The following is a 25648-nucleotide window of genomic DNA, read 5'->3' as shown; positions in this document are numbered from 1 at the left end:
GGTTCAGGTCTGCTCATTAAACTTATTACCATGGTAACAGGAAGAGAAAGAAGTCATCTCCCCACTCCTATTATCTCACACAATTCTTTCCAATGGATTTAAAAGCCCAAAGAGGGAAGCACCTTCCTGATAGAGAGCACCAGCGACCTCTCTGCCACCCGCACAGCTCACTGGAAGAGTTCGCACGCAGTGGGGGTTTTCAAATCAAAAGCCAAAGCAACCTACACTACTCGATAAAAGCCACTGTTAGAAAGCAGCCTTCAGTCAGAAGGCTGCAGCCTCCTCGCCCTCCTCCTTCTGGAAGAAATGGTCTGACAACGCTGCCTTCTGTTCATGTACACCACCACTGCTGTCAAAAACGCAGTGCCACCTCCTGGACACGCATGTTCCTGGGAAGGTCTGCTTTGGCCAGGTGTGCCATGGAGAGTCAGGAAGGCTTTCAAGATTAAAACAACAAAAATGGTAAAACAAATGCAAATCTGTACTGAGATGATTCATTATTTTTAGTGAGTACTTCCAAAACATTTTGGTTTTACACAGTCAGTGCTTCAGTAAGTACCCCATAAAGAACTGCTTTTAAGCTCTGTGTAAGATGAGGGAAAGGCTGTGGATGTTGTCTGCTTGGACTTTAGTAAAGCCTTTAAGAATTTCCCACAGCATTCTCCTGGAGAAATGGGCAGCCCATAATTTGGCTGGGTGCAGAGTTGGCTGCGTAGACACCTGGCTGGATGGCTGGGCCCAGAGAGTGGTGGTGAATGGAGTTACATCCAGCTGGCAGCTGGCTGCTAGTGGTGGTCCCCAGGGATCAGTGTTGGGCCAGTCCTGTTTAATATCTTTATCAGTGATCCAGAGGATCAAGAGCATCCTCATTCAGTTTGCAGAGACCAAGCTGGGAGGAACTGCTGGTCTGCTGGAGGGCAGGAAGGCTCCTGCACAGGGATCTGGACAGGCTGGATCAGTGATACGAGGACAACTGTGAGGTTCAACGATGCCAAATGCCAGGTCTTGTCACTGGATCACAACAAACCCATGCAGCAGGGGAAAGAACAGCTGGAAAGCCACCTGGCAAAGAAGGACCTGGAATTGCTGGTCAACATGATCCAGCATATGCCCGGGTGGCCAAGGCAGCCAGTGGCATCCTCACCTGTATAAAGAATAGTGTTGCCAGAAGGTCCAGGGCAGTGATTGTCCTCCTGTACTCAGCACTGGTGAGATCACACCTCGAGTTCTCACTACAATAAAGTCATTGAGGTGCTGGAGCATGTCCAGAGAAGGACAACCAAGCTGATCTGGAGCACGAGTCATGAGGAGCAGCTGAGGGAGTTGGGAATGTTTAGCCTGGAGAAAAGGAGACTCAGGGGAGAACTTACTGGTTTCCAGAGCTCCCTGAAAGCAGCCTGCAGCCAGGTGGGGGTTAGCCTCTTCTCCCAGGCAACCAGCAACAGGACAAGAGGAAATGCCCTCAAGTTGCACCAGGAGAAGTTTAAATTGGGTATTAGGAAAAATGTCTGAAAGGGCTGTGAAACATTGGAACATACTATCCAGGGAAGTGGTTGAGTCCTTATCACTGAAAGTATTTAAAAGACCCGTGGCATTTGGGGACATGGTTCAGTGATGGACTTGGCACTTGGCAGTGCTGGGTTAACACTGGACTGAATTATTTTAGCAGTCCTTCCCAACCTAAATGATTCTATGAATCTTGGCAAGGAAGCAAAGTGAAACTCAGTTTTATTAATAGAGTAATGCTTCAGTATATCGTAAAAAAACCCTCAGGATGTCAAAAGATGAGCTGATCTTCTGCTCATCCATTTTAAATAGAGACTGGTAGGTAATACTCAGGCCCACAAGGACAGGATTTTCCATTCTGTAGGGCACAACATTCAACACTGGAGAGCATCATTCAGCTCTGCTGGGCAGAACATTCATTCACTGATTTTCAGACAACAGAGCAGCAGCTAATACGTTGGGCACACCACAAAAAATGCAACAACATTGAAACACCAGTAAAGGAGGAAGAATGGCAAACCTAATTGTCTAAAAGTTAGAAATTATGTTATTAAATTTTCAGCCTGAAATGTTATTAAATGTTTTCAGCCTGAAATGTTATTAAATGTTTTCAGCCTGAAGGGGTTTCCTGCCTATTGGTGCACATTTCAGCCATATTTTGGTTCCACCCAGAGATGCTCTTCCACATCCCATGCCACTGGTTTGCATTGCAGGCACAAGGATGTCACACCTACTCCATGCTACAGATCCCTCTCCTGTCACGGTAACTTGCCAATGTAGACATAGCTTCTCATAATCATTGCATATGCTCAAGGTAAAACAGTTCAAGGTAAAATTTTATTTTTAAAAGCACAACCAGTGAAAAAAATAACCTTTTCACATGCTTCTGTCAGCAGCCTGAGGAATGGTCATAACTCAACAAAGATAATTATTACATGAAAAGAACTAAAACAAGACTTTGTATCAAATATAATCCCATTAACCTGGAATGGTTCAGTAGTAAATTTTTAATCTGAAGTGTCACATTTACTTGCAAATCATATCTAGGCAAGATAAGCCAGTTAGCACTAGCTTCTTATGAACTATGACTAAATACAGCCCACCTACTTTCCAACAGGTCACATAAAGGCTTTCTAAAAAGAGTAAGTAAACTCTTGGGTTTACAGATCAAGCTACAGGAATGCATCAAATTCCATTAGAAAGAATAACGACAAAAATATGCACCCCTTGCCAAAGAAAAGATTAGGCTAATGAGGAGCAGTAAAAATTAGCAGTATTTCAATCCAAAACCAAGTCACACACTAAGAAGAGCATTCTTGTGAAGTGCCAGTCAATAATATATCTGTGTGATGTAAGAGTCAAATGGTTCAGCTTCACAAAACAAATTGGAAAGAGCAACCATCTGTACGTATACAAGAACACAAATTAATAGACCCACCTTGTCTATTGGTTTCATTTTCAGTCTGTTTACTGGCAAAAAAAAAAAAACCCAACCAAAAATAACCCTAAATTTTTAAAAATTTTGAATTTAATTTCAAGGAATACTCTTGAAAATAAGTCTCCTTTCTGATAATCCTCCCTATATGCCAAACTTCTGTTAGACAAGGATCTTCTCTGCAACGACGCACTGAGCAATGCAATATGCCTTAGTTATGACAAGACCCATACCAAATCCACAAACTAAGACATGAAAAATTTACATAATTCTTCAAGTCTATGCTTCAGGTAATTTAAGAATTATGTATTCCTAAAATTCCATATTTTGACAGATAGGCCACTGAATCACGGTTAATCTGAAGCCGAACAGATTATAAACCTTTTTGTTCTTAAAAAGAGTCACTCAGCCTTTATATGTATTATGCATTAGACTTTAAAAAAATGAGAGTAAAGCAACACAACTTAGCATGATAATTCAAGAACATGTTTAAAAATTTTAGCAGAAAAGTAAAATTATTTTTAACTGACTTGAAAATGATCCTTTAAGATGAGAAGCAATAAGACAAGAGCAACGTCTGCATAGGAGAACAACATGAGAAACCCTTCAAGATGTTCAGAGTGGAGCTACAAGCTACAAGCTATGTGACCTGACAGAGTCAGCAATCTCCTGGACCACTGTCCTAACCAGCAATACTGCTCCAGAGCATGAACTGACTCATGAAAATACACATTGGTGTACTGAAGATTGAGCAAAAAAAGGCTTTGAAAAGAATCAAAAACTGTCTTCCAAATATCCATTAGGCAGGAAACACAGCTTTACATTTTCTTCTGTTCTCCTAATTTGTCTGCCTCATTTACTCCAGCACTCTGCCTGTAAGGAGAGAAGTTAACATTAACCCTTGTTTCCGTCTTCAGTTTTCCAGCATGGTTTGCATGAGGAAGGGCACCTCTCCAGAAGGTGCTGCACAAACGATGGCTCCTGGTTGCTCACAACTACAAAAACCTCCTTGTGACCTCAGATTCATCTGAGGTATGAAACTAGGACAACAAAACCTGAATGACTGAAGAGCGTCCACTTGCGCATTCAGATGGTGTAAAGATTTTCTCCTGTTATAACACCATCTTCCCTGCAAATTGAGCCTTCAGGCAAGACCTGGCAACTTGTTGGCCTTAATAATGAATGGAGGAAAAAGCTGGGTTTTCCTCATTACTTAAGCACCATGCTTCTTTATCCCACATAAGCATGTTAAAGATGCAAGAATTCTCTTAAGGCTGAAAGTCACACAAAATAATCCAAGACTTCATGACTGAGATGCAGAGATGTAGACAGAAAGCACATTACTCTCCTGAAAAGCAGGATCTGCCGATGCTGGAGGTGCCTCTGCCTGAGCACGACAGGTACTATGGGGTGTGGCTAAAATTCCTGGCTTGTATTTCTGTTTCAGCAGTATCTCACTACGTACATAAAAACAGTGTCACAGGAAAAGAGCAAGAGAAACCTGAAAGGTGTCAGCAAGGTCTGGAGTCTTTGAAAGCAGGAGATGTGGAAGATAAAACTTCTAAGGAGAGTGCAGCACAGCTGGCACTAGAAAAGAACAGGAAAAGTCCAGCAATCCCGACCAGGCTGAGCTTTTGGGGAAATTTCGACCTCAGCAGTGCCTGTTGCTGAGTCTAAAGCAAAGAACAGAGTGAGCAGGGCACATCTGTGAGATGGTTTGATGCCATGAGAACCTGCAGCACACCCTGCTCCTCATCCAGCCTTTTCTTGTAGCCAGCCTCCACTGAAGCAGAACAAAGAGAAACTTCGGAAGATGCAATTACATATTTAGAAGGGTAATTCTTCCTGGTTTTCACAGAAGGATCAACAGAAGCATTTAAACATTGGACAACTACAACACATACAAAGTGCAAATGCAATCCTGTCCCCAAGTTTCCATGTAGCTCTCTGTCACAAACTTCCCTTAACAGCTCCAGAAACTCTGACTTAAAACTCTCCACAACGTTATCAAGAACCATCTTAAAAACATTCTTTGTCCGCATTATCCTGTTTGGACGTCTGTTTCACAACTTCCCTCCTCAGATGGTTTGGAACCTTTTAATGTCTGACTTCAATTAATTCAGAACACAGTCATAACCATTTATCTTGTGCCAATACTCTCCTTGGACTTCAACAGGTTTCCTCCCTCCTTGTGGTATTTACCTCCCAAATTACCAGCTAGACTAAATAATCTGTGCTTTTATAATTTGCATGTGACTAACAACAACGTTTAAAATATTTTAAAGTCTAAAAGTCCAGATAACTTATATAAGAACTTCAAATGCCAAAAACATTTTCTGAATTTTCTTTTAAATATAACTAGAAAAAAGTGGGATGCTCTGGATGACTGGGCTAGTATTAGAAAGAGATGCCTGAGGTAATTATAGACTGTTTTGCCAGCCATTAACCACAGGCAAGATCGCAGCTGTGACAGGACTCTGAATAAAAGAATTAACAAAATTTCCATTTCTTAATACCAGGCAAAGTGCTTTCACAGGGAACAGGTCTCCCATTTGACAAAGGTTTATGGCATTTCCCTGGAAGTGACAGCAACCTTCTGCAAAAATGCTGTTGGGGGGGGATGGGGCTAGGAGAGAAAGCCAATGTAGAAGAATGCCAAGCATAGAGAATACAAACCTGGTAACACAATACTTAGAGAACGTGCAATCATTACTATGCTTAAAGCACTGAAAAATTCATGAAGATATTAATAGATTTCAAGTATGTGTGTGCTGTCTCAAAGACCACTTCAACATGGAATTTTTTCAGTGCTTTTGAATCCAGTCAGCTGTGCATGCTACTTCTACATCTAGTTCAATGTTCTCTAGCCTGCATGAATTTTACTGCTTAATTTTAAGTGCTGGCTTCTTGCTGCAATTGGACAGAAATTCACTGCCCTCTATTATTGCTTTGCACAGTGATAGCGAAATTCATTGTACTGCAGCCCTCCAGACAATGGAGGGGGTTAAGAGATATTGCTTAAAAGCAAACAGTAACAGGTCAAGGAAAACAGCAGATGATCTTTCTGCCCATTGTTCATTTACCAACAGGCCCTCCTCAGGACTGCAGCGCTGTGTGAATTGTGCAAATGGCTCCTGTTGCAGCCTGCAATAAAGACCCAGATGTGGAGCAGAAAGGCAGAGTGTGCATTAAATGTACATGTAAAGGAAAAGCTGTGTCTTAATTATACAGTCATGACAGTAAAGGAGTCAATTTCCATAGTTTTAAGAATAATACCACCTGAGTCAACAAATGGACTACAAACATCAAGTATTTTTTCTGTGTGTGTTTATACTGGGCAGTGTTTGAAAAGCACAAGCTGAGTTCAAGTACTGAGGGCCAGGCACATACAGCAGTCTGCCCTGACTCCACATTTCAAATCATCACCTAAAGATTTACTGATGGAGAGCTTCAGTACAAACTGATTTCACAGCTGAACCTATCTGGCTTGTGTAGTCACCATATCACACCAGGGTGAAAGCCCATGTGCCCTGGGAAAGGCTGCTGTACCTGCCAGAAGAGATTTTTATCCAATGCCTGAATATGTTCACCCTGCTTCACCCATTGCCACTGACCTTCTTAAAAATTTAACGGAAAAAATAGGCACCCACACCCTGTTCTATGAGCAAAAGAAAGCTAAGCAAAACAATAGGCATTCATTCTGCAGGTTCTGTACCAGTGCCATTTGGTGGTCTCCTCAGAGGCAGTCAAATGAAACAGCTCCAAGGAGGTGAAAAACATGCTTCCACAATGAAGTGATTAAATTTATTTACAGGCAACCTCTGAACTGCAGGAGCAAGAGCTGGGATACTTCACTCTCCCCCAGTGGGTCAGCACGGCACAAATTCTCCCTGCGGTTTGCATCTCTGCTACAAACAGAGCTGAGAAAGAAGCAGAGTAGGCACCCTAGGCACAGCTGCAGCTCTGCCACCCAGGCATTCCATTACCTTTGGAAATTCACTTTGTTTTTATATATGCTGCCCCTTCCAATGCATTGAGGTTGTAAACGAAACCAAGCAGAAACAATGTTTTGTTGGTGCTCAAGCACATTCGACAATAGGACTGTAGCCATAGGTGAAGGACTTGAATGATACTCAAAAGCAGAAGAATATATTCCGTATTTCTGAGCATGGACTAACTTCAGCTAGAACATTATTATCCAGACCTGTAATGTTCCTTTTGTTACATTCAATTTCATTCCATACTTCCAGGCACAGTTCAAAGCCATTCCTGTTCACTGCCATGCCACAGAGAAAGGCTGGTCCTGTACCAGATGCTGTCACCCACAGCCATGAACATATCCTTCCCTACCTCCAATCCTCTCCTTCCTTCAGTGTGAATTAAAAAAGCTGTCATTTAATTACCAAAACCTTCAAATTTTATACAGTCTTAAACAGTAAAATCTTGCTAGCAGCTAAGCTGGAACTGACTTTCCCCCCCCCCCAGTTCATGAGAACACATGTCTGACAGAGGTCTTGGTGGTGCAGCTGACAAAGCCAACCTGGAATGTCCAAGGTTCACACAAGTGTAACTGAGAACTGAGAAATAGGAGTTTTTTAATCTTATAGTCATAACGCTTAATTGTCAATCTGTACTTATTCTGTGTTTGTTCAGGCTGCTTTTATCCATCAAAGAACTGCAGATAATAAGTGTCCTCAAAGTTACTCACCCTAATAAAATAATGCATATGATATAAAAAACAGCTACAAAAATAATGGATCCCATTGTGATTATGCATAACCAAAACAGAAATAAAAAAATGAAATTAATACAGGGGAAGAAATGTTACAAGAGCAATCCAGGCTTAAACTAGACTCATTTAATTCTGCCAGGAATCTTCACTTTGATAGATTCCTTCATTTAGATTATTTTAAGTCCCCTTCCTCATTTTGGCCTGGTGTTACACACACAAAAAAGTAAAACTTTAAATTAAAAAGAACCCAACTAGTACAAATTTTTTTTTGTCTAGTTCAACTTGGAAAACACATTTACTTAAAGACAGAGAAAATCTGTTTCTGATTTCAAACACTGGATATTTCACAAGAAAATTGCCAAGAAAGGAATCCAAGGAATGTCCTTACATACACACAACACATGAGACAACTGGTGAGCAGCCCTGTGATCTTTTAAAAAAAATTTAAAAAAAAAAATCCACATTTCTATTATAGAGCTCTTCTCCAGAGAGCAAGCAGCACATGCCTGGGATTTTTCATGGATAGCTTCTATCATAACTTCTTGCTATTATTAGTATAAAAGACTTCCCTCCCAAATACACAGCTGTAAGAAAAGCAAGGACGGAAAATACTGCCCAAGTGCAAGCAGTGAGCACACGTGCCTACTTTACAGCATTTCTTGGCACTATTCTTTCTGCCTTTACAAAAGCTATGAAGGAAAGAGAAACTCCAGGCTGTTATCACAGAAATGTGAGCTCATTTTTTACCATGTGCCAATGAACAGTTCATGATGTTCCTAGGAATCAATTCTTTACCAGGGAAATTTATTTAAATATTCCATTTGTACTCCTTCAGTCCCAAAGATCCCTAACTAGGACCCAGATTGCCTCTGCTGCAGGTGCCCAACTTAGCTCAAACTCCAATATATGTTTGAGGAGATGGGGGCACCTGAAGGCTGTGAAGAGTAGCCCTTAGATGGGCTTTTGTCTTGGAACTAGCAATTTATTCACAAATAGAACCTGAAAATGTTGAAAAGTATTTTCCTATGCATCCAACTTAGGATTTAAAAGAAAAAAAGCTAGAGCAATTCAATTTAATTACGTAAGGCAAAAATATTTTGCTTCTGTACAAGCTCATTTGCTGCACATAGGACAATCTCTCAAAACTTCACTCCTTGGTCCATTTCCAGCCAAGTGATCTAGATTACAGAAGTCTCAGTGTTTTTAAGTGCCTCAGCAGGCTTGAAAACCTTTTACCTATCATACTTTTCATTTAAACAATTTCTGCCCTGCAACAGTAATGCTGCAGCCAAAATTTCATCTTTTATTGCTTTGTAATTGCAGTGATCTGCTGAATTGCCTGCTGCATTGAAAACCTCTTGTTGGGGGGGTTATAAATTTTAAGTTGTGCGGGTTTTTTGTAGACAAGAACAATTTCATTTAAGATAAACCACTGCCTAGCAAATTGTGTTGTGCAATTCACTAAGGTTTTCCCTAGGAACACTGGATCACTACTCTGAAATTTGCAGGAAAGGAACTGTTGTTCTTGGTTGTACCAAGATCCTTTAGTGGGAACTTTGCATTAATAGAAGATTAGTAGAATAAAAGTAGTCAATGGTTTATAGAATCATAGAACCATTTACTTTGGAAAAGACTCTCAGATCATGGAATCCAACTATTAACTCAGCACCGCCAAGTCCACCACTAAACCATGTCCCTAACTAGCTTAGAAAAACACTCTGAGCAAGCACTGATAAGCACTTAAGTAATTAACGTAATTGTTATTCTTTCTCAGGGAAACTGCTTTTTTTATAAAAACTCCTAAACCCTTCCTTACAACGCCTCTCCGGTGTCGGCTTTCACCCTACTTCAGTACGAAAAGTAGCAGTAATATCAATTAAAAAAAAAAAACAACATAACAGAAACATGGGCCTGAAACAAAACCAGTAAGCTTTTCCCAGTCCTAGTCTTTTAGTTTCAGAACGACGTGCTTAGGAAGTTCAATTAAAAAGATAAAATAAGACTATCTCATTGGACGTAAAAACTCTTGCTGTTCCGACGGTCTGCACCACCTCCGAATGAGACGAAGCCTCACCCCGCAGAGCAGCAGAGTTTCTATCAAGCACCTGCAGTAACACAGCACGACCAAACACCTCTCTGCTCTCCTCCGGGCGCTCCATGGCATCTCACCCGTGCGGGGGAAGACCCAAATGAAGGCAAATCCGCCCCCGGGGCTGTGTCACCGGGAGCGACGCTCCCCACACGGAGCCTTGCGGCGGCTCCCGCTCCGGCCGCGCTCCTGCCCTCGCACCGCGCCAGCCTTTTGTCTGCCGGGCTGCCCGGCACCTTCCCTCAGGATCGGGACAACAAAAGGAGCCACAAAGCCACGCGCTGTCCCCCAGGCCCAGCGGCCCCGATGGGCACGCCGGCGGCCGCTCCCCCCCGCCACAGCAGCCTCACCTTTCAGGCAGAACATCCTGCGGCCCGGCGGGCAGCGGCGAGGCGGGGCCCGGCCTCCCTCCCTGCCGGCCTGCCTGCCTCCGCCCGCCGCAGCGCCCGCCCGGCCCGCGGGGAAACGCGGCCGAACGAGCGCGGGCACTCACGGGACGGGCCGCAGCTCCTGGGGAGGGACAGTCCGGATCATCTGTCAGCATTTGTCACTGCCCTCCTGCAGCTCGTGGGCATCCCGGGGTCAGCGCTAGGGAGGGAAGTCACTGTAATCCAGCGCGCCTGTTCCTTACAAATTACTGACTCGGCTCTTGGTGATCCTCCCCCCGCGTCTGGTCTCTCTCCAGAAAGTGCTCCGAGCACTTTTCTACTTCTTCTATAGAGTTTATTCATAACCCAGAATCTTCTAAGCGTATCTAAACAGTCAAGCTAGAGAAAATGTTAATTTTTGCAATACTGTATATGCCTGTGTGCTTTAAGGCTGCAGGTGGATGGATGTCCCGTCTCTGGAAGTGTTCAAAGGCAAGGCTGGATGGGGCTTTGAGCAACCTGGTCTGTTGGAAGATATTCCTGGCCAGAGCAGGGGGGTTGGAACTACAAGGTCTTTAAGGTCCCTGCCAGCCCAAGCCATTCTATGACTTCTCTGCTCAGTACCAGAGATGATGTGGCTAAAAAAGATTTATTACATCTGTTTTTATTACCCTGTTTCTGATGAGGACACCTTCCATAATAGAAGGACGCAACCTTGTAAGCATTTTATTTTATAAGGGTCACAAAGAGCTGCCACCAGTGCTGTGCTTATCCATGGTATTTGGGTCTAAATTAAGCTGTGTTGTGTTGACTAACCTGGCTTAGCCTTGTACAGCAAAGAAATACAAAAACCAAGGAACAAGGTAAGGGTCAGAATAGCTTATCTTGCTGAACAAACAAGAATTGCAATTGTCTCCAAAAGCACAAATCCTAAAATTCTCCATGAAAAGCCAAATGAAAATGAAGAACACATGCAAACACATGTTATCTTTAGGTGGAGCTCCAAAAAAAGCCCTGGCCCAGACACCTTGAAAACAGCAATTCAGACCCCAGATGAAGCAGTGTTGATGAGATGCTGAGTACCATTAGTTGGGCTGGAATATTAAAAAATAACATTTCAAGTATCTGTCCTCATGTAAGAAAAGTTACTTCACTTTAGAGTGGAGTATGACCAGGCCGTGGTAGCAGGAAAATGGAGACATTACACTGGAATAATTTGAAATCAAAAAAGAACATTTATATAGCTTAGGGTGCCCTTTCTCTTTCAAATCCTGCTAGAAAGCGTACAGACTAATGTCAAGATTTCCTTATGCTCTGAGAAGCAAAGGGGCCCTTTCCCCTTAATTCCATTCTCAGGTGCTCCAGGCATGTGTGTGCTCTTTCCTACCCTACCTTTTCAGAGGGCTCTGGGAGTAAACAGTTTATGGAGACAAAATAAACAAAAACATATTGTAGCTGGAGGAGGGTTACTTGGATACCAGAGGGATTTTAAGGTCCAACCTTGTTAAATCTACTCATTAATTACCTGCAAGGGGAAGTAAGAAGCGCATCAGTGATAATCACCGGGGACTGAGAGCAGCTGCCAACAATCGACTGGGAACTAAGAAAGGACAAAGCAGATTCTAGGGGAATCACAAACACAAGTAGAAAATACAAAAAAATATACAAAAAAAAATTAATAAATAAACCACAAAAAAAACCCTACCAAAAAAAAACCCCAAACCAGCAGTCTGTTCTGTACACAGTGGGGAAGACTGTGTCAATAAAACAAGGAGGAGGAAGCCAACTGTGGAACAATAATAGTGTCTGAGAAATCAGACACAGCTTAGAGACAATTGCTGAAAAGTCTGATTTGCTCTGGGCCATAACTCCAGCGGCACATACTCCTCTGGAAGGTATGGGCCCTTGGATACACTCTGTCCTGTTCATCAGCTTCCTCTCCCACCCTCACCAGGAGTAGAGCAAAGAGGTGTGAAAGGGATCCTCCTTTAACTCTTCTGATGTCACTTTCCTGATGTTCATTGACAAAAAGGGAATGCTTAAAACAAAAAAATAAGTGACAAAAAATTTCACAGATTTTGGAAGAGGGCAGAATTATCAACTCCCAGACAAGCCTAAAGCAGTTTAGCTTTTTTTTTTTTTTAGTGTATCAGGACTCCATGAGTGATCCAAGGACATGTACAGCTTTACAGCAGCAAAACCAAGGAGGTCTGATATCCCCCTGACTGCCTCAAAGGTAGCAGACCTTGCCCTCTAGGAAGCTGGCAAGGACCTTGCTCCAGGTCTTCTCTTGCTTGGCCATTTGCAGTATGAAATCAAATTCCCATCAGGAAACCAGTTCTCCTACACCCTGCATCTCATTTTGCAGTCTGTGACTCTAGGCAACCAAATTTCCCCATTGTACCTGGGCGAACTCTATGGAAATAACATGGAAATATCTTCCAACAGCCGTATTACAAAATATGCTGACTCTGCAAAGCATTACATGTTGTGCTGGATACCAGGAGAGAGCTACAAATGTGAAAGAACATATCCCACCACATCTATCCTGGGACAGGACAAGCACCTCTCCCAGCTGCCATAATGCCACCTGCCATTGCCACCTCTCAGGGGGGCACTGCTCCCCCCAAATGGATGCTAAATAGACTGGCTCCAAAGAGGAGACCACCACTGACATGGAGAACTGTGCATATATATCCATGTTTAATAGGAAATGGTCATGATTTTTAAAACAGAAATGTTTGAACCACATGAAACACCAAACCACATCTTTCATCTTTCCCTTACCCTCAACTCTCCAAAATGTCTGTCAGCTCTCTGAGCACAACCAGAAGAAAAGCTGCAGTGTCATTTTTCCCTTGTTGAAACATAACATTGCTAGTGCCATTTCTCTTAGCTGCACTAATCTGAAAATGCAACAGGATGGGAGGCAAATCAAGAAAAATATGTACATACTTTCACCACTTTTTGGATACTAAAGATTGTACCATTAAAACGAGCATGAAAGAAAATCCAGCTCAGATCTGCCCAACTCACTGAAGAAAGTGATGCAGGTTTAGGCGCTTTCTGTCCTGCTTCACGTGTTGCTGCACATCAAGGTGCATCCCAATTTGACTGCCAGCTGACTAGCAGGGCTGTTGGGACATCTAATTAAGCCCTGTTCTCTTTTAGAACCAAAGCAATCCTTGGAGACATCCTTTTCTGATACTCTGGATGGGTGCCAACTATCATTTTTCTAAAGCCTGAATTCTTCTTACGTGTTTGCCTTTCAAGCTGCGCATAACAAAACCAAAAGCAACAGAACAAAACAAAACAAAACAAAAAACCCCAAAAAAACCCCCCAAAAAACCCACAAAAAAACCAAAAAAACAATCTGAAAAGCTATCCAAAGAAAACAGCTGGAGTAAAAACAAAATTTTCAATTTGAGGGTTGACACAAGCCACACTATCTAGTGTGCAGGCAGCTCAAGCACTAAGGAAAGCCAGACCCAGAACCCACCAGGCCCTGTGCTCCCACTGGTGATAAGAGAAGGGAGATAAAGAGAGGTTAGGTCAGCCCCAGCATATCTCTAAAGAGTCATCACTGACTCGGAAGCCAAGCACTGGAAAAAAATATATTAAACAGTATTTTGATAAGTAAAGCCAAATATTCTTACAACTCCGAAGCAAGAGAAAAATATTTTACTATTATCCCTTGCAGTTGATAGCACATATTATATTACCTATTCCACTTGACGACTAAGGGTGGAGTTTCCTCATACAGTGAGGAAGGAAAGAAATATAAAAAAAATTATTTAAAATTAGGAAAATAATTTGGGGAAAGCCACAGTGAACATAATGAAACAAGTAACTTACTGCAATGATCAGGCAGAAAGTACATCCTTTAAAGCAGTAACTCAAAGTAACTCCAATTGCTAAGTATTCACCATATCAGGAGCTAAAAAGATCCTGTCCTGGAAAAAGTCATGCGGGCAGGTGACTTGTGATGAATGGATCTTTCTAAAATTATCACTGAAACAACTACTACAGAGCTACTCTTGCACTCCAGATCTGCAGCTGCAGGGCCTTGTCAGACCCTTCAAGACTGGCATGAGAAACAGAATTTTCCTAACTGTCAAACGTAGAAGAAAAAATTGAGTTTTTCATACCTTTAAGGAGCAGGAATGAACAGAACTAATATAAACATTTGGGGAAAAAAATGTATGCCCATAATTGGAACAACTTTCTTCCAATAAAACCTCTGACAAAATTTGAAATTGCTTTCCTAGAGAATTAGATCTAAAACAATGACCTTTTACTTGAAGGAGGGACACAGTTCCACTTTAATCCTATGTAAACGCAGGAGCCAAAGTAAAATCCTTTATCTATGTGGGTTTTTTCCATCAAAATATGATTTTCAATGAAAAACCTTTATTTCTACCCTAGCTACAGCTACACTGGTGGAATTTTCAATCAGATACTGCAGACAGCATTTGTTAAATCCTGTTGTTGTCTCTGATTATTGCAAACAGAAAGTTCTTCTGTAATAAACCCAGCAGTGTTTGCAGGTGCAGACACAAAGTGCTTGGCCTTAAAATTAATAAAATAAATGGGTTTAGGAATGGGCTGCCTTCTGCCTTAAGTGAGGAAGAAAACAAACACAATGAAGTCATGAATTAGTTCACCTTATCTTTTGTTTGTCTTACTCTTCAGACAAAGGGCACAGAAAGGGCAAAATCTTTTAAAGAGCTGCTGTAGGTCAAGAAAGGAATCTGTAACCAACTTCTCCAAATTCATCCAGGAATTTCTTTGCCACAGAATTTGAACAAAGAGGGCATTCCTGGTTTTGCGGGTAGGACCAGAGTGTACAGAGCCTTAACACATGACCAGAAGAACACACTAATTATATGGAAACAGTGGCTGATGGTCCTATATTTAAAGAGAGGCTAGAGCAGAAATTCTGAAGGAAAAGGCTGAGAAAACAACAGGCAATCCAGAAATTTCAATCTGCTGCTAAAAGACCTGCTTCTCAATAAAAAAAAGATTCATTATTTTGCAAGGTTGTGTGCCAAATTAGCTTTGATTAATGGATGCAACAGGGCTTTATTGATAATGTTTACTATTAAAACAAAACAAAAATGTCCCTCGCGGGCACTTTCATTTACCCAGTCGTCTGTGCACTGCTCCAGAAAATTGCCACAGGTTGGCAAGGGCTTGTTCCCTCAGATTGATGTCGTCAGTGTTCCACTAACCCTGGTAACAACAAGGCACTGGGGAATGCTCTGAGGCCACCCTCGGGTAATCAGGAATACCAAAAGCACAGGCAGCATGAGGAACACGGGAATTCCCCCGCTATCACCCTGGCGCATAAAGACAGCTGCACCATCCTACAAGGATGAGGAGAAAAGGAACAGGTTGTTTCCTGAAATACTCACAATTGCAGCATGTTGTAACCAAACAGAGCAATGGTCTTTAAAAAAAAAAAAAAAAAAAAAAAAAAAAACAACAAACACTTCAAGGCTGAAACAAATGCCAGACCGACACAAAACAGCAAAGAGAATAATCAGTTTCTCTTCTGTCCTGTACGAGTCTGCAGACACACCATCCATACTGCTTGGGGAGCTGTCTTCATTCACATCACCACAGTGCTTTACCTAACAAAAAATAGTTCACTGAAAAACTGAGGTAAAACCAGCAGCACTTTATACAGTTCTCTTCTGATTTAAAGCTATGGGCCAAAATACACTCAAGTCCTTGACAAAAAATTACAAAAACTGGCACTTGAGCATGAGCTGTCCTTGGGCAGCAAATTGGGCCAGTATTGTTATCAGTAACCGTGCTAGGGCAGGGTGACAGAACCATTTATGGGTTGTTACAGCTTCACTTGAGTAGTGCAATGGGAACTATTTCTACATTCCCACCTGTTCTGATTCCTTCTTGCTGCAAAGCTGAGATAGCCCCAAGGTGTTTTCTGCCATTGTCCCCGGGGCAGAAACACAACTGCTTCTTCACTGAGAGGTGTCAGCACAGAGCAGCCAGAACAAAATGGGTTATTCCTTCTTGGACATGATTAATTTAATACATTTGTGGCCTTCCTCACAGTCCCAGCTGAATCACAATCTGACAGAGACCATGGAAGAGCTGCAGCCCCCTTGCTATTGACAGCTCCACTGTCAGAGCCAGCTGGCACCCCGGAGGAGTGCCAGGAGATGTGGTGCTGAGTGCAGGGCATCTTCTCCCTCTGCAAAACCAGGTCAAGCTGGCTACAAGTCAAACACAGAATTTAATACCTGATTCTGGCACCGCATGTCACAGTACCTCATTTCATTCTGAAATGAAAATGCCATATTTACCATATATGGCATTACATGCATGACTCAAGGTTAATAAAATTGAGTTAGTAACTCCTGGATGAGAGTTTCCATGTAAGTGCACAGTAGGCTGTAATCAGTCACCCTTACTCACCACCTCTTTGGCAGTCTGGATTACAAAAGAAAAAAAGATACAAAAGACTCAATGGAAATTACAAGTAAGTACAAACACATTTCAGTTTCTAAAAGGCAACAGCCTCCACCATTCATTAGTTTCTGTCCCTATTTCAGACATTAAAATTAGACATGAATGGCAGAATCAAAATTAAGAGCCTGTTTCTTCCAAAGGTCCCTCTTTAATTAATGCCGTCATTAGCAAGGTGCCTGAAAGAGTGTGATTCAGAGTACTAAGCCTAATACATAAACTGTGAGCACCCCCACTACACTGCGGAGCAAACACCTGCATATGCAAAACAAAGCTATGGGGAAGAAAAAAAATCAAATTCAGATATGCAAACAAGCAAAAGGGACGAGAGGCAGAGGTACAGAGCAGGTCTGATGGGATGTGGCTGATGGGGACATGCTGCACAAACCAAGGCAGAGTGTGCGGAGGGAGGGCAGTTGCCCCTCCAAAGCAGTCAGGAGGTGAAGCTGTCCCTCACTCCAAGAACTGCTTCTATCAAAGCTGACCTCCTAACTGGCAAGCACAGCTTTTTGTGCCGTGATTCATGAACATGGCCCCCAGCTCAAGCAAGCAGTGAGAAGACGTGTAGGCAGAAACCTCCCCCATCCCCTCCATTATGCACAATATGCACTGGCACACTGTTACTGTGGACCTGTGTTACCTTGGAGAAAGTGTGACCAGGGATAACTTCTATTTAACATCCCCACGTGCTACTCTCAAGCAAAATGCAGCCCTGTCACTCCCTCTGCTTAGGTGTTTGATCAGACAACTTCTGAGCTGCTGTATATGAAACACCTTCTAAGTGCTTCTCAGATCTCTTATTTCGGAGTGAATGAGTAAGTGATGCACCAGTTGCAAAGCACCTAATTCTCAGCCCATAATTGCCTTCCAAACACTACAAGTTCACCACAACTCCATGTCCAGGGAACCCATCTGCTTCAGGGAGTAAAGTACCAGGCAGAAGCTGCCATGCCATATGTAAGGGAAGCTCTAGAAGGAGCAGAGGGTGTACATATTAATTACCTTTTCCTGGGACGGAAAATGTGCCGTTCTCTTAGGTATCCAACATACACGCTCACATGCTCAGAGTACACCTTGCTTAGGTAGCAAAAGCACCTAGGCCTTACATTTCCTCTATTCAGCTCAGGCTTTGGAACAATAAGCTACAGATTCAAGTTGTTACAGCATTTATACTTCAATTTTCCAGGAAAAAAACCAAACCAAAACAACAACACAAGGTTTCCACTTACAAATGGGAGAGGCTGGTAGACAAATTATATTAATACAAAAATATAAGCAAAAACAAACACCTTAACCAAGCCCTGACAAAAACGGTGGATAGCAAACCTAAAAAAGAGTTTAATTTCTTTATTTTTATTGAAGTTCTGCAGCTAAAAGACAAAAAAAAAAGTATCTCACAGTTTAAATCACAAACTGTCAAATCCACCCTATTTAATTGTTCCAAATATTATAATAGAAGCTAAATACACTCTTTCAGAATTCATCAACTTTATTATCTCAGCCACATTCTTAACCTTCACCTCCACTTGCTTTTCATTTGTAACAGATTGGAGGAAAAACAAGAAGTTGTTACATTTGCAATGTTCTGCCAGAATGGTGAGCTATGACCATGCTGGAGACAAAGGTTCCCTCAGTTTTAGAGGACAATTCCTGAAACAGTTGGCTAACAACTGCATACAAATAGAATATTTCATGTACTCTATTACTTGATGAGCAGTGCATGGGAAAGCACATACAGCACATTGTTTCAGCTCAAACAGTGCATCCAATCACTGGAAAGCATCCAGTCTGCTTTATAAAATATAGCTACTTAAGAGTAAAATATGAAGGTCAGGAGGAATCAGTTTTGACCCCTAGTGAGGGGGAAACATTTGCCCCAAGTTCTGAGCCTAAGGATAAGCTGGACATTAGAGGGTACCCTGGGAACAAGCATATAAAGCATATAAAAGCATAGAGAAGTTTATCTATCATGAAGTAAAACTGGAAACCTTTCAAAGCAATACACTCTCAGAAGGAAAACCGCAGCACCTCGTGTGTTTCATGGCCACAAAGAAGCAAGCCAGGGAGTGCTGCACCAGCGAACAGAAACAGCACAGAAACTGCGGGACAAACTGGGTTGCAGTGCCCCTGTAACTTTGGAAACACAGGGTTAAGAGTCAGGTGCTGCTCCATTTGTTTGTGTTTCCCACCACTGAGGTCTTCTACAGTGCGACCAGCCAAGAGAACTCTGGCTGGAGCTACTCTGCACCTGAAATTCAAGGTGTCCAAGTGAAGGCAAGCACAGTCAGGGTCTCACCTGAGAGCAGCACAGAGCTGCCCAGAAGGAACTGGATCTGCCCCTGGAGCTCTCAAACACCAAGGGTTAACTTCCCCTCTGCCTGAGAAAAGCACACTTCTGACACAGCGGCTCTAACACACGGATTCAGCAACACCACACAAGCCTGTTCTTCCCTTCAGCTCCTCCATCCTAACAAAAAACATTCCACAATCCCCTGAGAGATTAAGACTCTTCAACACGGTTAGCTTACATTAGTTATGGCTCTTGGAGTAGGCAGTGAAACCAGCCACAACTCTTCATAAAAAAAATCTACTGGGAAATGTCCTTTAGCACTGACTGCTGTTCTCCTCTCACTACTTCCTGGAGAGGCACAGACATGCTGGGATAGCAGCCAGGGAAGAAAGGAAGGACTGCAGCAAGTCTTATACAATTACTGAATACTTTTTTTCATTTCTGTTTTTACCTGGAACACTTTTAATAAAATAAAAAATTCTATTGTTTTTTCAATAAAATATATTTGCACTTTCAAAATAGCAAAGAATTGGAATTTGGCAAGGATTTTATAGAATAAATAACCATGATGTCTGGATCCTTAATTTTTTTTTGATAAAGCAGAAGTAGAGATGTGGGTTTACACACATCTGTGATATCAATGCAGATATTCTGTGATACCAACATTTCTTATTTAAACTTGTTTCTGTAGGTTACAAATTTTTGCTTAGCAAACCCATTTTCAGATTTCCATCTGTGGCTGTATTTGCCAGATAACACAGGAACACAGCAAAGTTTTGACTAAATTTGTTTCTATGTACAAGCACACAAAAGTTGGTACTTCAAGTTATAGTTAAATGCAGGACTTGTGACTGTCCCCAGCTGTTTTAACAGCGTGAAAACTTTTGTTTGCCACTGTATATCATGAAAGTTTTACAGAACCCTCTGCTGTGTCATGATAAAATATGCTAAGACAAATAGTACATACATCAGTAATTGAAGTAGTACCTCTGCTCTCAGCTGTGCTTCCATAAAAGCACAACATCCAACAGTCCAACCACAAAAATTGGATATAAAGTTGACCAATTGTTACAAATGCATAGAACTGTATCCAGTTCTATCTTTGCACAAAGAACCTACATGTAAAAGGAAATAGAAGACAGAAAATTGGCTTTTATATCAAATCTCTCAATATTTTTTCCTTTCAAACATTCATATTTGCATATGTTTCCTTACACTTACCAAATAAACATTAACTTATTAAAAAACAAACATCCCCCCAGAAAACATACAAAACAAAAACAAACAAAAACCACAACCCAAACAAAAAGAGAGAAATCTTTCACAAAAAGGTATATAAAGCATATCATATTTGTTTTGGACTTACTCCAGGCTCTTGCACAAATGCTTTTTGAGGTTTCCATAAATGATTATTTATGGACTTGCCCAAAGCTTCAAGAATCCTTTTCACAGACACACATGCCCCAACACTACAATCCATCACATGTTATGGCTTCTACAAATGCTAACAGCTCCCTTTGGGTTTATGGGCCTTTATCTGTGTACTAACTGGCATGACTTTTTCCCACTTTGAACACAAGATCTTGTGCAATAATATACAGGAAAAAAAAGCCCAATGAAATGATTTTACATTGGAATAGCAACAAGAAGTCTGGATCTTGGTAATCTTGCTTATAGAAACTTAATAGTTATTGGTACTCTTGCATCTCATTACTAAAAAATGTGATTATTGTCTGTTCCTGGAACCCTCTTGTAAATGATATTTATGACTTAGAAAACTAGAATTTAAAAATTATTTGGACTGAAGACTGGGGTGATACTCTGGTGCTCCAGTTCAGTGAGATTGGAGTTGCCTATCTCTACCCTGAGTTTCTAGAGGAAACACTGAAATACAAGCTCCAAAAACCAAAAGGTCTTGAGTCTCAAGTCTGCCTCTGGAAAATGAGGAAAAATCCATCTGATAGTATTAAACTTACACGATGCAAATTTAACCAACCACAGGTAGTACAGGCATAACTAAAGGGCATCATTTTTACTGACATAATGAGAAAGCATTATGCTACAAACTGCTACTGTGACAATTCAGAAATTGTCCAGTTTATGGAAATCTGACCCCTTGGTGAGTGTGATGTGCTCAGACCATGATAAGTCATTAGCAAGTTAACTGACAGCTTTGGTCAGAGTTGTCATCAGGATGTTAGGATTGTTTCCATCAGACACACTGCAAGGACACAAAAGACTAAGCCCACAAAGAGTTATTTATGAATTTAAATTACTTTTAGCATTAAAACTAATTCTCACATTTAGACTGGTTTTGCAAGGGAAAAAATGGGCATTTCACACGTTTTGGTATTAAAGACTGAGAGCTGGCCAGCAAACAGCAGAAAGCCAGTGGCTGCTACCTTCTGAACTGGGTTTGATCAGTCATTAAAACACAGCAGTTACCTGAGAAACAAGGTTTCTCTAATGACTCTAAATAAGTTTTCCAGGTAATGTAACCTGCAGTAAAAAGCAGCTAAGACTTTTAACTTTTGTGATGCAGAAAGACTGGAAAGCAACCAAGCGCAATGGAGGGAGTGGGTAAAACATCAGAGCAATAAACAGGGACAGGAGCTGGGGAGAGCTTGGAAAACCCCTTTGTGTAAGAACTTCTGATGCATTGTCACCTGTGGCCAGACCTGACTGCTGGTTGTGCTTCTCCAGCACCCGGCCAGAAAAGCTCAGTTAAGTTGTTCTGATGTTGCCATGTGACTAATTTCCTTTCCAAAAAAATTAAAGTAAATATGGTGAAGCCTGTGCCATGAATTAACTTATGCGTTATCTCTATTCAGAGTTACTTGCTGTGTCGTACTTGTGATAAACAACACAGGCACACATTAATCACTGTCCCATTCTTCCACTCATTAAAAACCTTTTGCAACACACCCAAGCACTTTCATTTCAAAGAATACTCTTCTCAGTCTTTTTCCAAAAAAGTGGTTTTCAAAGGAAAAAAATGCTCTGAGCTTCAGTCTGAAAATACGTGCTCCCCCAGAAAGTAAAACATGTGAACTAAAAACTCTGATTAAAGAAGAAACACGAGAGTCACAGTGTGCCCTCATTTCAAAGGGCCTCCAGCTGACTGAGGAGGAAGAGGGCCAAGCAAGAAATGCTTCCAAAACCAAACCTTAACTTTACTGTCAACTTTTCCCACCTCTTCTACTAAGAGCTTTATCAAATGTGAAGTCTGATTGGTGCTAGCAGCTCCAAAACACTCTGCACTACTGTGTACATTTTAAAAGAAGAAATAAGCACAGCCCCTGACTTCCAGGTGCGTAGGGATCAGCCCCGCAGGCCACCGGGGAGTGCCCCAGGTTCGCAGTTCCCCTTTGCTTTTGTTCTTCCTGCTCATTCCAAACTGACAAATCCAGCCAGTCTCTGTGCTCGCTACTGTGTGCAAGCTCCGGTTTGCAGCCAAGGCAGATTAGCCACTTTGCTGGTGAAATGCCACGCAACACATGCTGCCTTGTGCCTGTCACCCAGCAGCCTCGCGGGAATGCAATCTGAGCCTGGAGGAGCAACGGAGCGGCAAAAGAAGAGGTTTAAAAAGACAGGAAGAGAAACAGCTCAGAAACAACAACAATTCCTTCATTTCCAGCTTATGTCATTAACACTCCTGTCCTTACACGTACAGTTAGGAGAAGGAGAGCCTTGATTTGTCAGACTTACTTCCTTTACCAATTTACCTGAGCAAGAGATGCAGGGAAAACTATTCTGATAGCAGAACTACTATTAAAATTTCATCTAGCTTAAAATAGTCTGGTTTTCTATATAACATTTGCTATGTCTGCTGCGCCTCTCATTTCTTTCTAGTTTGTGTTAATTTAGTGATGTAGTTAATTTGAGCACCAAAGACAACAATGTTTCGAGCCCTCAGTTTTACAAAGGCTGGCAAGCAGTAATGCAACAGAGAGGTGGAACAAATTAATTCAAGAACACAAGTGGCCATTTATCACACACGGTTTTGCCTTTGAACACAAACCTAAGACGACTGCCCTGCCAGGTATGGATTCTCAAACTCTTTCAACACCGTGCAAGCCTGACTCACAGCCCAGGGTAAAACACCTGCAGCTGTGACAAGTTTCTCCTGCCCAAATACATAACCCCACACACCCTTCAGCCCTGGGAATCCCTGTCAGTCTGGCAGAGGATCCTGGTCAGACAGAAATGCAGTTAGATTTATGATCCAGGCAGATTTTACAAGTTGAATCAAACTGTTCCCTGCAAAGAGGAAATAAGCCCTGCATAAACTACACTTCCCCACACCTTCCCTTCCAAAATGACGTATTGTCATCTCCTCTATAAGCAGGCAGGGAGGCTTTCATAGCTTGCTGCCCAATTACAGGAGGAGTTCTGCCCTCCCCCTCCAGCCAGTACAATGGGTTCTTTATGTAAATCACTCAGAAAAATTAATACACCATTAATCCATCAGTAAAGCTTCCTTTCTCATCTCTGCCCCGCAGCGTGAGCATAGGCTAAGGAAGGCAGCACAAGAAACTTTATGGAAGTTACAGAGAAGCCAGCAGCAGGGCTCAATGGTTCTTCTGATCCGTGCAAGACCCCATCCCACAGGCGTCAGAAGCTAATCTGGCACCGCTGTACAATATCAATATACCAACAGTAAAAAGTAAAAATTATTGGTTGCAAACACAAACTCCCTTTTTAGAAGTTTTTCAGCAGTGAAGTAGGTAAAAAACAATCTTCAAAGCACAGATTGTGTCCTAGCATGCAGGGAGCAAAGCACAAGCATATACATCCTGTGTTAGTGTTCCTGCATCCAAACCATTTACTAAAGCCACAATCTGTTCTGATACGGAAGTGAAATTCTGGTCAAACAGCTATGAACTGCTCGAAGAAATGAAAAGAAATAAAAGGGCCTTTGAAGATCAAATGCCCTTCGAGAGCCTGCTTGCTTTTACAAAAGTGACCTTACAGTGCAACAGAGTCAACCTTACACTTTCCGTTAACAAACTACTGCTCTGGCAGCACTAGAGAAATTACAACCAAATCACTCATTTTACTAAGTATTTTCAACCTTGCGTGCACACACACTCTGCTGCCCACCAGCCAAATACTGGTCCTGCTCACCAACTCACATGGGCGAAGTTCTGAGATTTGTTTTGGTTTGTGGCAAATATGAGGTAATTGCTTATTTAGTGACCTGATGAACTCCATTCAAAAACAGAAGACTAAATAAAACTACTTTTTAGAAGTCTCATATAAAACATACTCCAGGTCTGAGCATTTCAAGGGTTCAGTCAGAGCTGCTTATCTCGTATCCTCAATGTCCCCTCCTCTCTGTGGATCACTTTCTCATCATCTCTTTTATTTTGCATCTGGGACCTCTTCTCAGTCTGCCCTCATAAAACAAAATACACTTAAGTTTTTCCCAGCAGGACCGTGAGGCAATCATCCAAGAAAAGCCACCCAATCGTTCAGAAGTGGAGTCTTAAACAGCTTTTGGTTCCACATTTTGAAGAGAGTTTCTAGCTGCACCTGCCTAGAGACTCTGACACCAATGACTACTGGCTACAAGAAGCATAAACAAAACTTACCTATATCCCACACAATCAGTACCCAGATGGGAAATTAAAGCTTTTTCCTGTTAATTTCTACAAGCTTTCACAGATTTAACCCCCCGATAAACTTGGCTAGGCAGTGCTGCACCTCAGCTTTTGTGCTGCCCTCCTCCTCCCCCACCTGCGGCTCCTGGCCCCCGGAGGGACCCGAGCGGCGGGACAGAGCCGCATGGAGCAAGGCTGCCCGGCACTTCAGCAGCAATCGCAAGGCTTAAAGAGAAAGCGAGTCACCTTTCCTCTGCTGCCTCCGGTAGGTCCAGGTCTCGTCGTCCTCGTCTACCTGCTGCACGCACATGGAGGAGAGTTCCCCATCGCTGCGAAACAATCTCTTTGTCTGCCTTGACAAGGACGAGAAATTTATCCAGCTGACAGCACGCGAGAGGGAGCCTGGGTTTTGTTTGAGTTTGAAAGATCTCGAAACACACTCCTTTTTCATTTTCTTTCAAGCCAGCCACTGGCGTCAGTTCGGAAGAGACCTCTCTGAAATTGTTCCCGTCCCCTTTCTCAGCGGTTTTCGCGGCAGGCTAAACAAACTCAATCCGACTCCGGTCCAGGTTTCTTCTCGCTGCCTTTAGCCCAGCACCAGTATGGAGGTAGGTGGCTGTGCCAGCGCGGCTCCCCTGAAGCTGTTTTGATACAGCACTTAGGGAGCTGCCAAAGAAAACAAAGGGGAGAAAAGCAGCAGAAAGTGGCACCTTGCAGCAGCTCAGCGAAGCATGTAAGGGCTGAGCAGAGCATAGCACCGAGGCAAGTGTTTTCCCCATTCTCCACTCAACAGCAAAAACTGTAGCTCCACTCTTCTCGCTGGCATCGCTGCCCAGGAGCGTGCAGGCAATTCAGTCCTCTCTCCTGGCTCATCGGGAGCAGCCACGAGGAGGGAAGAGCAGGCAGGGATCACGCCTTGGCATGGCACTGCTCGCGAGGGACAATACAGCGACCGCACTTCTGCCGCCTCATTCTGGCTTCCCTGCTCTCTTAGAGAAAAGCCTGGTGAAGGAGCTCTTCTAACAATAAAACGCACTGCGTGGCTATCGCTTAGGATTAGAGTGAAATATGATAGGCTCGCTCTCCTAAAAGCAAAACTCCTCCTTTCCTCAGCCAGCTCAGCGGCAGCA

At 42.4% G+C, this 25648-nt stretch overlaps 1 protein-coding gene across 8 annotated transcripts in view; it reads right to left on the bottom strand.

The window, feature by feature from the left end:
• The window catches only part of NHSL1 (NHS like 1), a gene marked incomplete at its 5' end in the record, with an annotated part of 175548 nt that overhangs the window by 75885 nt on the left and 74015 nt on the right, over window positions 1-25648 (bottom strand). For 2 of the 8 annotated variants that reach the window (XM_084203625.1, XM_084203626.1), the window contains one exon: window positions 24765-25492. The exons of 5 other annotated variants lie outside the window; for them this stretch is intronic. In XM_084203625.1, the coding sequence (XP_084059751.1) occupies window positions 24765-24969 (205 nt within the window). Of the gene's footprint in view, window positions 1-10112; window positions 10218-24764; window positions 25493-25648 lie in introns of those variants that run through there. One more of the 8 variants, XM_084203627.1, reaches the window with a different exon arrangement.

This window comes from Fringilla coelebs (assembly GCF_963513975.1).
Source record: "Fringilla coelebs genome assembly, chromosome: 3".
In the NCBI taxonomy this organism is placed as follows: Eukaryota; Metazoa; Chordata; class Aves; order Passeriformes; family Fringillidae; genus Fringilla; species Fringilla coelebs.
Note: the sequence above shows the minus strand (reverse complement) of the source record. Positions and strands in the feature narration are given on the sequence as shown.